Below are 14,560 nucleotides of genomic sequence, written 5' to 3' on the forward strand. Positions count from 1 at the left end.
TTTCATAATGTGTACTTTTTTCTGGTTGCTTTAAATTTTCTTCATTATCACAGATTTTTAAGCAACCTAATTATACGTAACTTGGTGTAGATGTCTCTGTTTTTTTGTGCTTGGGGTTCATTGGACTTACTGAATCTGAGGGTTTATAATTTTTATCGAATTTAGAAAATTTGACTCTTATTTCTTCAAATATGTTTTCTTTTCTTCTCCCCTCCTATGGAGATTCAATTAAAATTGTGTTTGGTGGTTTGAAGTTGTCCTTTTGATAAGTATTTTTTTTTTATTGGATAGTTTCTATTGCTGTATCTTCAGATTCACTAATTTTTCCTTTTACAGTATCTAATATACTGTTAATTTCATATAGAAATGTCATTTTTATCTCTAGAAGCTGGTTATATTTTTCATGGTCTTGAATATGCTCAGTCTATCTTCTAGCTTGTTAAGAATCTGAAATATAGTTTTTTAATGTCCTTGTCTACTAATTTTATAATTTATATCATTTCTGCATTGCTTTTAATTGATTGATCTTCTAAACATTTCTGGTAATTTTTCTACTTCTTTGCATACCTGGTGTTTTATTGGATGTGTGCTGGATATGTTTTTTATTCTTAGAAATATCATTGAGCTTTGTTCTGGGCCTACTTAAGTTACTTGGAAACAGTCTCATTCTTTCCAGGCTTACTTTGTTAGGGGGGATCAGAGCAGCTTTTATTCTAGGACTAATTTTCTCTGTTACTAAGTAAGTATTCTTCTGTACTGATTTCCCATGAATTAAAAGGTTCATGAGTTGCCCAGCCGGGTGAGGCTCAGCGGTTGAGCATCGACCTAGGCTCCAGGAGATCGGGGTTCGATTCCTGGTCAGGGCACTTGCCTGGGTTGCGGGCTGCAGCCGATCAGTGACTCTCTCATCATTGATGTTTCTCTCTCTCCCTCTCCCTTCCTCTCTCTGAAATCAATAAAAAAAAAGGTTCATGAGTTATTATTTTCTCAGTTTCACCTAGTTCCCTTACACATAAGGGCTGATCAATATTTTCAAGGGACCTTCTGCATATCTCTGTGTTCTTTTCCCTGTGGTACTCTGTCTTGCAAAATTTAGCCACCTGGGCTAGAGTTTTGCCAGACTCTCAGGTCTGTCTTCCTCAACTCATGGAAACTGCTGGAGTCTGCCTGGGTTCTCCCTTTCTTGGCTGTGGTCTAGAATATCTTACCAGGCAATAAGCTAGGACACTTAATTGTAGGGCTCAGTTTCTTCTCTCTTAGGAATCATTCTCCTGTGCTACCTGATAGCTAAGTGTTTGATAACCATTGTATTATATTGTTTGCCTGGTTTTTTAATACTTCATCTTGGCCTGAAGAGGCCTAAATTTTTCAGTAATTAGAATATCCTTTTTTACCTCACAGAAATGAAATTGTATCATAAATACTATTCTGCAACTACATTTTTAAGTTAATCATATCTTAGATGTCTTTTTATATCAGCTTATATTGAGTCTCATAATTGTTTAAAATTGCTGCATAGTAACATTCTCTTGTATAATTCTGCTGTATTTACCTTGTCCTCTTTTTACATTTAAGTTATATCTGATTTTTACCTATTACAGTCAATGCTATAATAAAATTTTGTACCTATGACTTCATGTGTACTAGTATTTCAGGGATAAATTCCTAGAAGTAGAGTTCTGAGTTAAAAGGTTATATGCATGTGAAGGTTCAATATATAACACCAGATTTTCTTCTGAAGAAATTTGCATGCCACTAAGTATATAAGAATGAATGTTTCCTTTTGCTGAACCACTGAGCACACTGGCCAGTGTGGAAATTACTCTTTTTTATATACATTGCAGTATTTCCCCCCAATTTTCTGTTGTTTTTTGACTTTATAGCATTTTTGCCTCTCAGAAGTTGAATTGTTTTTACAATTTAAAATACTATGCAAATGTATTATTTTTAAGATTTGCAAAATATTTGAGTGTTATAGAGTTAGAAAGTGAAAGTCTTCTGTCATATCCATTCTTTTTTCCAAGATAACCGTGGTTAAGTTTGATATGAATCTGTCCATACGTTTTTATATACAAAATGTATATGCAAAATATATAATCAGATATCATCTATATGTAGCTTTACTGTTAATTTATGTAAGACGACTTCCTTTTTTCTTTCAATGATGTATTTTTGAGAGTCCTCTGAGTCAGTTCAGGTAGGTATGCCTCATTTATCTTAATATCTGTGTCATTTGTTAGCCCTTCTAATATTGATAGACATTTAGATTCTTTCCAGTTTTGCTCTGTTGCAAACAGTGTTACAATGAACATTCGTGTAAATCTTAGTTTGTATTTTCTGTTATTTCTGAGGTACCATTCCTAGATGGAATCTTACACAGTCAAACGTTATGCTTATTTTAAATATTGACAAACAGTGACCAGTTAATCTCCCCCAATGCTAAATCTGTGCTTTAATAAAGAGAAAAGGGTGCTTACTTCCCTACTGTCTTGTCAACATTTGTTGGGATCAATCTTTTAAACATAATTTTATAGGTCAAAGTGATAAAAGTTTGTTTTAACATTATCCTGATTAATACTGAGGTTAAGGATCTTTTCATATGCTCTCTTACTCATCTGTTTAGAACCTTTATTTTTCTATTGGAGTTTTGGTCTTTATTTGTAGAAGCTCTTTACATTAGCATATTAATTCCTCTGTATAAATATTGCCAGTATTGTCTTCTAGTTTGTCTTTTCCTTTTGTTAATTTTTTATTAAACAAGTTGTAGATTTATCAGTCTTTTCCATTAGAGTATATGGGTTTAGCATCCTATGTTTAACTATATTTGTTCTAAGGCATATAATTAATGAGTTTGGGAGCCAGTGTTTTTTTGTTTTTGCTGTTCTTGTTTATGCTTAATAACTTTTAATGAATAATCTAATTTTTCTTAGGGTTATTTTTAATCTGCATGATCATTCTCCTATCTACAATTCTTGTTTGGAGAGAAGCACAGTGAGAATAGATAAATTTCTGAATGGTCTCATGATTATGAAGTGGGAAGTTAATTACTTTTAATGTTTTCAGTTTAAGAATATATAGTTATATATAAAGGTAGACTCGTGTGTGTGAGTGAATTTATGTATGGTTTTCTACTCTCTACTGAAATATCTATGTATGTCTTAATCTTTCCTTCCCTTTTCCAGTTACTTATCAATTGACCAGTTACGACAATCTGCCTTATACCAAGGATTATGCCAAAAGGAGGGATGCTCTTTTCTCCCAAATTACATTTTTCAATTACAACTTTCATTCAGTATTATTTTATATTAGTTTCAGGTGTACATAGTAGTGATTAGACAACTATATACTTTACCCACTGTTCCCCAGATATTTCCAGTATCCACCTGGCGCCATGCATAGTTACCAAAATATTATTGACTGTATTCCCTGTGCTGTACTTTATATCCCTGTAACTGTTTTGTACTTTTTTTTTTTAAATATATCTTTGTTGATTTCAGAGAGAGGAAGGGAGAGGGAGAGAGAGATAGAAACATGAATTATGAGAGAGTCGTCATTGATCGGCTGCCTCCTGCACACCCCCTACTGGGGATCCAGCCCACAACCCAGCCATGTGCCCTGACTGGGAATCAAACCTTGATCTTCTGGATCCTAGGTCAGTGATCAACCACTGAGCCACTCCCTGCTGGGCTGTTTTGTACTTCTTAATCCCTTTACCTCTTTCACCTAGTCCCCCAAACCCCTTCCTCTCTGGCATCCACCAGTTCATTCTCTGTGTCTATGAGTCTGTTTCAGTTTTGTTTGTTTGTTTAGTTTCCACTTATAAGTGTGATCACATGGTATTGGTCTTTCTCTGACTGACTTATTTCACTTAGCATAATACCTTTTAGATCTGTCCATGCTGTTGCAAATGGTAAGATTTCATTCTTTTTTATGGCCAAGTTATGTTCCATTGTATATATGTACTACAGTATTTTATCCACTTATCTATTAATGGGCATTTGGATTGCTTCCATGTATTGGCTATTATAAATTACGCTGCAGTGAACAAACTGGTGCATGAAGAGGAATGCTTTTAAATTAAGGGTTGCCCAGCCTTCGTGGCATCAACCTATGATCCAGGTGGTTGCAGTCCAATTCCCGGTCAGGGCACATGCCCAGGTTGTGGGCTCAATCCCCAGTAGGGGCATGCAGGAGGCAGCTAATCAGTGACTCATCATTGATGTTTCTGTCTCTCTGTCTCCCTCTCCCTTCCTCTCTCTGAAATCAAAAAAGATATATATTTTTAAAAATTAAGGGTTTATGGTCTACTTGGGAAGATAATTGTGATATAAGAGGGTTGGGAGTCATAAAAAAAAAGCTTTATGGGGGAAGTGAGATATGAAGCTGGACATTTTAGAAATGGCGAGGCTTATATATTTTTTATTTTGGTTTTAAGTTTCATGAAGATGGGCTTAATATATCAAGTGGCTACTTAACTTTCTTATTAATTGTTTAAAACATTGAAGAGAAAACCATCTTTATCCTATGCTGTTCTCTAGTTTGTCTTGGTTTAGAGCTTTACCTAAAACAATTTGCAGTTTGATGTTAAAGATGGTTATGTGAACGGTCCAGAGTGCTTGGTGATTGAAGAAGGCTTCTGTTAGTTGAATATTAAAGATTTATTAGTTATAAAATTGAAAATGTAGAATGTCTTGTGATGTTTAGCATGCTTAACCTGAAATAGTTTTTAATTCTCTGGGATTTACTTTTTTGTAGAGCATGGGCCTGGAATTGATATATTTACACCTGGTAAACCTGGAGAATATGACTTGGAAGGTGGTATATGGGAAGATGAAGATGCTCGGAATTTTTATGAGAACCTCATTGATTTGAAAGCTTTTGTTCCAGCCATCTTATTTAAAGATAATGAAAAAAGTCAGAATAAAGAGTCCAACAAAGATGATTCTAAAGGTAAATTCTAGAGGACAAATATTTACATTAAGTGATATAAAAATTAGTTTCAAAATAGTATTTGTAAAAAAAAATATTTTTTAGTTACTAGTTTTATAATATGAACCTTGAATCGTTAGATTAAATGCATGACAGAATAATATGGAATGAAGCATGACAAGTTGATAATTGATATACTTTCAACAGTGTCAAAACTTTTAAGTTAATGTGAAATAATTTGAATATGTTTATTTGTAATACAGTGAATTCATGTGAGCTCTTGATAAGATCTAAATATCCCCCAGTTGGTTGGTTAGGGACAGTGGTAGATCTTCAGTGCTGTTTAGTGGAATGCTTTTTCTAGGCTAGATATCCCTAACTGTTTGTGAGAAAGAGTTACTTTAGAAAAATCAGAAGCTTTGAGATCATTAATATGGTGGAAGGTCCTGAATGCCAGTCACACCATGTTTTCTAAAGGAAATTCTGCCAAACCATAGAGATGGAGAAGAGATGGAAGGGTGTGGTGACAAGGATTTGGAGAGAGAGCAGATAATTTTTTTAAAAGTAATCTTGTATTCTGTTGTATTTATTAGGGAACCCATTTAAAAAATAATAGCTGATAATTTTTACTTAATAATCCCTTTATGCCAAATACCATTTTAGCACTTTATAATATACAGAAGAATTTATTTAATCATAATAACCCTGTGAGACAGCTACTACTGTTACTCCTGTTTTCCAGATAATGAAACTGTGGCACAAAGAGGTTAAATAACTACCCAGGGTTAAATAACTTACACAGCTAGTAAGTGGTAGATCTGAAATTTAAACCCTGTCAATGACTTGTGCTCTTAATTGCTCTGTTATACTGCTTTTCAAGTTATGTTAAGATTTTGTATTTTATACTAAAATTAGGAAGTAGTGTACTTTGCTTTAGATGTATAAATATTGTAATACATACTTCCTAAAACATTCATTTACTCCAGTACCCATTAAGCAGTTTCTTCCCCTTCCTCCCTTCCTCCAGTCCCTGACATCTACCAGTTGGCGTTCTGTGTCTATGGGTTTATCTATTTTGAGTATTTCATATAACTGGAATCACACAATGTGTGATCTTTTATGTCTGTTTTCACTTAACACCATGTTTTGGGGGTATATCCATATTGTACATTTATAAGTACTCCATTTCTTTTTATGGCTGAATTATATTCCGTTGTATGTGTATACTACAACTTATTTATCCATTCATCCGTTGATGGATTTTTACGCTGTTTCTATAGTTTGGCTATTGTGAATAGTACTGCTATGTATATATACTTGTTTGAGTCCCTGTTTTCAATTTGTTCATTATATACCTAGGAGTAGAATTGTGATGTCATATGGTAATTCTGTGTTTAACTTTTTTGAGGAACTGCCAAACTCTTCCACAGTAGCTAAGCCATTTTACATTTTTACAGCAATGTACAAGGGTTCCAGTTTCTCCATATCTTCATCAGCTCTTGCTATCATCCAGTTTTCTCTTTGATTATAACCATTCTTATGAGTGTGAAGTGGTACTTCATTGTGATTTTGGTTACATTATTGTAATGACTAGTGAGTGACGTTGAACATCTTTTCATGTGCCTGTTGTCCATTTGCATATCTTCTTTGTAGAAATGTCTATTTGCCCGTTTTTTAATTGGGGTGTCTTTTTAGTGTAAGCATTTTTAAAATACATCCCGAATACCAAACCCTAATCAGATACATGGTTTGCAAATATTTTTCCCTTTGTAAAGATTGCCTTTGTACTTTCTTGATTATATCCTTTGATGCAGAAAGGTGGTTTTTATTTTAATGTAAACTTAATTTTTTAAAGCAGTTTTAGCTTCACAGCAAAATTAAGTGGAAAGTACAGTTTTCATATACTCCCTGCCCCATACTGGCACAACATTCCCCACTCTCCCACATCAACATATCATTATTATTTAAACACAAAGGTTTTTTAACTTAAATTTTTAAAAAAAGGATTAGTTTTGTCCCTTATTTCATGTACATATATATTGAATGGGGTGGGGTGGCGCTTGTTAGGATTGCTAATTAGAAGAACAGTAAAACAATTCCTTACTTTTTATAACATTCTTCACGATCTTAAGTTAAAATACACTGAACTTTAAAATTAGGCTTTTTTTGTGAAAAAAGATAGTGGGGTCATCTTATGGTGAGAGAACCTTACAAGAGGAGGCCCTTGTGGTTCTTTAAAATAGTAAAACCTCTTGGTTGATCTCAAAGATATTTTTACCTTAACTTTATACTTTATGAAGAGTAGTATTGAAATATTTTAAGTATTTCAAGAATTAAAGGGAATAATGTATATAAAATACTCATTTTAGATACCTACTATCCAGTTTGTCAGTTAAAATTTTTTTTATTTTTTTGATTTCATAGAGAGGATGAGAGAGAGAGAAGCATCAATGATGAGAGTGAGTCACTGATGAGCTGCCTCCTGCATGCCCCCCTACTGGGGATTGAGCCCGAAACCCAGGCATGTGCCCTGACCGGGAATTGAACCTCGATCTCCTGGATCATAGATCTTTGCTCAACCACCGAGCTACACCGGCTGTCAGTTAAAATTTTGAGTTGACATCATTTCTGTCTTCACCTCACTCTTCCATGCTCTATAACACATTTTTAATTCTCTAGTTTTTATTCTGCTTCCTTCCTTAGCAGGAGATTATGCTTGGTATAGTACTTCATAGAGAAGATAGGAGCCATCAAACAAATCTCTCTTGATATTGTGCTGCTGCTTATTTATAAATCTACCTGGCTTAGTAGTTATAGAATGTTTCTTCCCTGGGTGATATGGTAAACTTCTACACCTTCTATCAAAAGCCAGTCCATCTTCTCACTCTGAATCTTGTCTTTTTGTTTCTTCTGAACCCTGTGCAACCCATTATTCCTTTTCTATGTCTTTAGCACCAGTCTTTCTCACTTTTTCTGTCTCTACTGTATCCTGACCTCAGTATACAAACATTTTCTCGTCTTTTAAAAACAAAACAGATCAAAACAAGTTGTGAATACTTTGAAACCACCTGGGCCCCCTTTTAGCCACTGTCCTATTTCTTTTCCTCCCTCCCTCCCTCCCTCCCTCCCTTATCTTTATTGATTTCAGAGAGAGGAAAGGAGGGGGAGAGAGAGATACAGAAACATCAATAATGAGAGAGTCATTGATTGAGCCCACAACCCAGGCATGTGCCCTGACCGGGAATCGAACCCCGATCGCCTGGATCCCAGGTCTACGCTCAACCGCTGAGCCACGTCCGGCCGGGCGAGTTTACTGATTTCTTCTTGGAGCATTTCCGCCCCTTGACTTCTGTGATACTTAACCCTTCTGATTTTGCTTTCTACTTATCTTGAGCTTCCACTTTCATATGTCTTCTAAATATCAGTGTTTCTCAGGGTCCAGTGGAAGAAGAGGGAATAGTCAGTTTAGTAATCAAGTCTAGGTACCTCAGATGTACTTTATCTTTACTGCTATTATTCTAATGTAAGCTACCATCATTCTTAACCTGGGCTACTGTATGATAATCTCCTACCTGGCTGCCCTGTTTTTGCTCTTGCTTCCTCTGTGCATTCTAAAAGATGAATTTTACTCTTCTACCTAATATCTTTTAATGACTTTACCTTTATTTGTAATATAATGTAAACTTGTTAACTCTACATAGTTTGGTTAGTCTTCCTCTCCAACTGTGTCTGTTAAGGCATTGCCCTTTTTTCTCCTTTTTAGTCTCTGCAACAGCCAGTCTTCTTGCCTCATGGCCTTTATGCATTGTTCTATTATTCTGCTTGCAATCCTCTCCTCAACTATACCCCACTTGACTCTCAAGTGCATATTAGTTTAATTTCCTCAGATAGACTGTAAATTTCTTGAGATCAAGGGTCACATTTTAAGCTTTTTCTGAATGTTCAACAGCTTACCATTGTTCTGAATACATAGTAGCTAATCAGTAAATGTTGGTTTTTGATAACCAGACATCAGGCAGCACTGGAGAATGAGTATATATGCAATATGGGCAGGGTTTTTGTCTGGGACAGAGTTGTATCCTTGGTGCTTGGAACACTACTTGGCATGTAGTAGGAATTTAAATTTTAGTTGAATGAAAGGAAGAGTGAATGAAAAAATATTATTAGGTTGTCTCCATTTAGAAGCAGCAAAACCAGTCAATACTAGAGTTCTGATTGTCTCAAATATGGTATGGTTAAGTGTCAGTAAAACATTTCTGCTTTCAGTGCAGAAATTATGTTATTGGAAGACTGTAAGGGAAGATGAGGCTGAGAAATGTAACAATTTCATTTATACTGTAACTTCATTACTCTTTGAAGCATAAATTCTTGAACTTCAGATTTTTTTTTTTTTACTTACGAAAATTTTCAAACATAGAGTAAGGCTAGTGTAGTAAACTAGCAATTACCTATTACTGAGCAGTAATTATCAACATTGTGCCAATCTTGTTGAATTAGGTTCAGTTTCTTTTTTTTCATCCTTGCTATTTATTTAGTCTTTTAACAATTCCTGGCCTTTTTGTTTTGTTGCAATTTTTTGATTTCCTCTAACCTCTGACATTTAAATTATAAGAATGTTTTACTAATTGGTCTTTATATATTCTATTCTTTCCTATCTTTCTCATTTACCTTGTATATTGTTGGTAAGTTAATTTTCCTGTCATATCACATTTAAATGTTATTCTCATGACCCAGCAAAGGTCATACTGTATAAAAGAGAAAGTCTGAGCTCATCTTGGGGTTTGAGACCTTCCTTAACCTGAGTCCACTTTATTTAATCAACTTATTTTCCTCCTCATCTTTACCTCAGATCCTCATACCATGTATGTCTCCATCCATCCATCCATCCATCCATCCATCCATCCATCCATCCATCCATCCCTTCAGTGAACAGATGGCATACAAAGTCAAAGAAGTTATGGTTTTGCTTCTCATTGATCATATGTACTTTATAAAATCTGAATATATTAAATTTATACTCAAATGTTGCCAGGTATATATATAGATTCTAAGACAACTGATGCAAATTTTGTGAATTCTTACCTCTTTTGAAGCAGGATTTCAATATGACTTTTAATTCAAAGACACACTGGTTGTTTGTTTTTAAGCAGAGGCAAAAGAACCTAAGGATAATAAGGAGGTATCAAATCCTGATGATTTGGAACTTGAGTTGGAGAATCTAGAAATTAATGATGACACCTTAGAGTTAGAGGGTGCAGATGAAGCTGAAGATCTTACAAAGAAACTTCTTGATGAGCAAGGTAAGCACTATTTTTCCAAAATTTTAAATTTTTGATTAGTTTTTCTACCCAAAACTCTAGCCTAAGAATATGGATCTTTACTTAATAATTTCTGTTTTCCTTTTGTTTCCAAGCCATCGTTTTTTTGGAATTTGATTTAGAACAGAAACATTGCATGTTCCGTATTATGCGACTATAAGCTTTAGTGATCATCTAAATTCTAAATATCTTAATAGATATTTCTTATACTTCTCTACTTCCTAGCATTATTATGAATTTATTTTAATTCTATAATATAATCTTTACAATCTTAATGTAAATGTATTTGAGATTTATTCTGAAATGGTTGAGAGATAACCCTGGCCAGTGTGGCTCAGTTGGTTGAGCATTGTCCCATGCACTGAAAGGTTGCCAGTTTGATTCCTGGTCAGGGTACCAAATAAATAAATAAAATGGTTAAGAAGTAAAGAACAACTAGTAGATCAGTTCATCTGTAAAATGATCACTAGTAGATCATTTTATCTGTCTTTATAATTGAGTAATGTTTTGTATTCATTAATAAAAAACATTGTTAGTTTTATTAGTTAGGATTCTTTACTTAGAAGGATCTCTTCTGTCAGTATTACTTTTCTCTCTATTGGCTTCATTGTTTCCTGCTGCAGATTTTCTTTGTCTGTGTCATGAAGGGAGGATGGGCATGGCTGGTGGTGCCCCCTGCTAAAAGCATACCAGCTGGTGACATCAAAGGAAAGAGAGATTCTTTCCACTGTCTGAATATAAGTTTCATGGAAGGACTTAGCTGGTCCTCTGTCATTCTTACCTGTGACCCAGGGGAATGGTGGTGTGCTGTGATCTGGCAGCACCCTTCCCCATCAAAATCCCATGGATTTCTTTTAAAAGGCAGCAATGAGAGTGCTGTTCATTGAAGACTTGCAGGAAGGGATGCTTAGTAGATAAAAATAACAAATTTACTATAAAACTACATGCAATCTATGATTAAGATTTTGTGTCTAATGCAAAAGTTTGCTGCTTTATTGTTGATATCTGAAAGGCTGTAGTGACATGGGGTTGTGATTTTAGAGATACCCAAACTTTCTAGGGCAAAATCTCAAAAAAGGCTTCCTTTTTTCATTGGTAAGAAAAGTGCCCTAGGTTGTCTATTTCCCAAATAATTAATAATCTCATGTTTTAATTCTTATATTGCTTCTATATATTAGAACAAGAGGATGAAGAAGCCAGCACTGGATCTCATCTCAAGCTCATAGTAGATGCTTTCCTCCAGCAATTGCCCAACTGTGTCAACCGAGATCTTATAGACAAGGTATGATTGTCTCAATATAACTTGACTCAAGCATATACACCTTGTAGGATAGCTCTAATTAGTAATGTCTGTGGTTTTTGGACTGTTTTAGCCATAGAATGAACCATTTCTTCAAACGGGATCTTATATTGGTATCCAAAATAAATACATAAAGTTGGAGCCAATCTGTAGATGTTCATTTTGGAAGTGGAACTGTCTCTAAAATCCTGTTTGCTTGACACCTCTTCATATAGGGACCCCACAGTTTGGAAAGTAAACCAGAAATTTTTAAAAGTATGCTCTGTAGATTACTGGTGTCTTCTGAGGCATTTAGGGGGTCTATAAGGTCAAAACTTTTTTTATACTAATATTAAGGTGTATTTTATTCCTTTTTCACTGTTTTTGATATTTACAGAAGTGATGATGGGTAAAGCTGCTGACATTTTTGCACAAATTCAGATGAAGCAGTAGCAGACTGTACTAGTAGCCCTTGTTGTCTTTGCTGCCGTGTATTTGAAATTTTAAAAAATGCCACTTTCACTTAAGAATCTCCTTGATGAATCCATACAAATTAGTGCTTTTATTTCATTTCACCCTTTGTGAGTACCTGCTGTTTTAATGTGATGAAATTGGAGGACATGTAAAAGCTCTTCTGCTGTCTCAAAGCTGTCTGGAGAAAAACCACTTGTGTTTGAGTTGCGAGCTGAACTATTTTTTTTTCATAGAATACCATTTTTACTTGAAAGAATTGATAGAAAAACATTTTTTCAAACTTGGGTGTTTAGCTGACATTTTTCTAACATAAAAGGTGACCCTCTCACTTCAAGGATAACAACTAAAAGTATTTATTGCCAATGAACAAATTTGAGTTTTCAACAAAAATTAGAATTTTGGAAAACTTATGTCTACCACCATAAGCTTGACAGCTTCCCAGTTCTTTTCTGAGGAGACTTTATTCATGAGACTTTTCTGGTGGGATCAGTGGTGATATTAAATAATGTAATTTAAAAATATTATTTATGTGTTGGAAGATCTGCGTAGCTCAGTGAACCATTGTTTTGAGTGACCAGTACACAGTGTTAACAAAATTTGCTAGGGTGTTAAAGATTCACTCAAAGTGCGAGATAGATTTTAATCCAACAGTGGGGCAAGTTGATAAGGTTTCAGATTCCACATTTCTCCTAGCCCTTAAGAACTACCACTTGTCAAGTTTTGGTGTAGTATCGAAGAATATTTATAAATCCTGAACAGAATATTAAAATTAACCTCTTTTCCCCAGCTATATGTATGTGTTAAATTGGATTTTCTTCATATAGTTCGTTAAAACAACATATCACAACAGATTGCATGCATAATAGATATGAGACTCCAGCTATCTTCTAAAAGAGTGCTACTCTTCTGTCATTAAATTTTTATTTATTTTTATTTTAATTGCTTTAAAATATGCTTTTTATTGATTTTAGAGAGAAAGGAAGGGGGAGGGAGAGAGAGAGAGAGAAAAACATTGATGTGAGAGAAACAGTGATCTTGTACTTCCAGAATGTATCCCAACCAGGGATCCAGCCCTGGGCACATGCCCTGACAGGGAATTGGACTGGCGACCCTTTGGTGCACAGAATGATGCCCAACCAACTGAGCCACACTGGCCAGGGCAATTTTTAAAATTTATTTTGAAAAATATAGTTACTTCCAAAAAACGTTAACAACTATACTTCAGGTCTGTAATTTGTTGTTGTTAATCCTTACCAGAGGATATTTTTTTCCATTGATTTCTAGAGCGAGTGGAAGGGAGAGAGGGAGGGGGAGAAAGGAGGGAGAGAGAGAGGGACAGAGAGAGAAACATTGACGTTAGAGAGACACATTGATTGGTTGTCTCCCTCATGCATCCTGACTGGGGCTGGGGATTGAACCTGCAACCCAGGTATGTGCCCTTGACCAGGAATTTAACCCGCAACCCTTTGGTATGTGGGCCAGCATTCTAACCACTGAGTAACAGTGGCCAGGGTGGGTCTTTAATAATTTTTAAGAGCATAAGGACTCTTGAGTCCCAAGGCTTGAAAATGGTTGCTTTAGGCCGTATTTTTGTCAAAGTGGAATGTAATCTTTTATCTTTTTTTCCCCATAATGCTTTGAGGGTTCCCTATAGAGAGCTACAGAAGTTAGGTTATTTTTTGACTTTTGCTTGTGCAGCTATTCTTAAATAATTTAGATGTATTTCAGTAACTATGTAATCAAACAGTCTTTAAACTCTAAAATGCCTTACATCTTGCAGTGATTAGATCAATGTATAGTTTTCAGAAACTTTGTAATTACAGATTTATTTCAGTTTTAGGTAGTCTAGCCCAGCTGGGTGGCTCAGCTGGTTGAGCATCATCCTGTACACCGAAAAGGTTGAAGGTTAGATTCCTAGTCAGGAGCATCTATCTAGGTTGCAGGTTTGATCCCCCGTCAGGGTGCAGATGGGAGGCAACCAATCGATGTTTCTCTCGCACATAGATGTTTCTCTCTCTTGCTCTTCCTCTCTAAACAATCAATAAAAATATCCTCAGCTGAGGATTAAGAAAAAAACAAGAAGTATTCTTGATTTTTCTTTTAGAGTATATTAGAAACCACCTCTTAAACTATTGCTTATTTTTCTAATTTGGGATATCATTGAATCTTCCCCCTGCTAAATTTTCATTTACTTATTGGATATAAACAAAGGATGAAAGAGAGATACTTTGACACTCCTGCTCCATCCCCAATACCCCATTTTGAGTGCTATAATGGAAGTTGAAGGTGGGAAAGATCTCATCAGTTTTGTAGCATTACTGTTACAAATCTTTATTAGAAAGTATCCTTTAGTGCCCAGCTCAGTATTAAGTGCTGTTGCCAGTAATGACCATATATTAAATTCTGAGTTAGCTTTCTAAGGTCAGATGGAAAATAGGGGGCCACTCCTCCCTGTTGGATTGGACCCTGGTGGATTCCTCTGGGAGTCCGCTTTCTCATGACAGGAATTTCTTCCATATATGTTGTCAAAGGTCCAAATGGCTTAAGAGGGAAAAGTATT

General features: G+C 35.2%; 1 protein-coding gene across 2 annotated transcripts in view; it reads left to right on the plus strand.

The window, feature by feature from the left end:
* UPF2 (UPF2 regulator of nonsense mediated mRNA decay) overlaps nt 1-14,560 on the plus strand; it is a 108,124-nt gene that overhangs the window by 22,911 nt on the left and 70,653 nt on the right. Inside the window, exons 5-7 of one of the 2 annotated variants that reach the window (XM_016203930.2) lie at nt 4,756-4,950; nt 10,077-10,229; nt 11,426-11,529. In XM_016203930.2, the coding sequence (XP_016059416.2) occupies nt 4,756-4,950; nt 10,077-10,229; nt 11,426-11,529 (452 nt within the window). The remainder of the gene's footprint in view (nt 1-4,755; nt 4,951-10,076; nt 10,230-11,425; nt 11,530-14,560) is intronic. The other variant, XM_016203929.2, reaches the window with a different exon arrangement.

Source organism: Miniopterus natalensis, chromosome 1 (genome assembly GCF_054644295.1).
Source record: "Miniopterus natalensis isolate mMinNat1 chromosome 1, mMinNat1.hap1, whole genome shotgun sequence".
Taxonomy (NCBI): Eukaryota; Metazoa; Chordata; class Mammalia; order Chiroptera; family Miniopteridae; genus Miniopterus; species Miniopterus natalensis.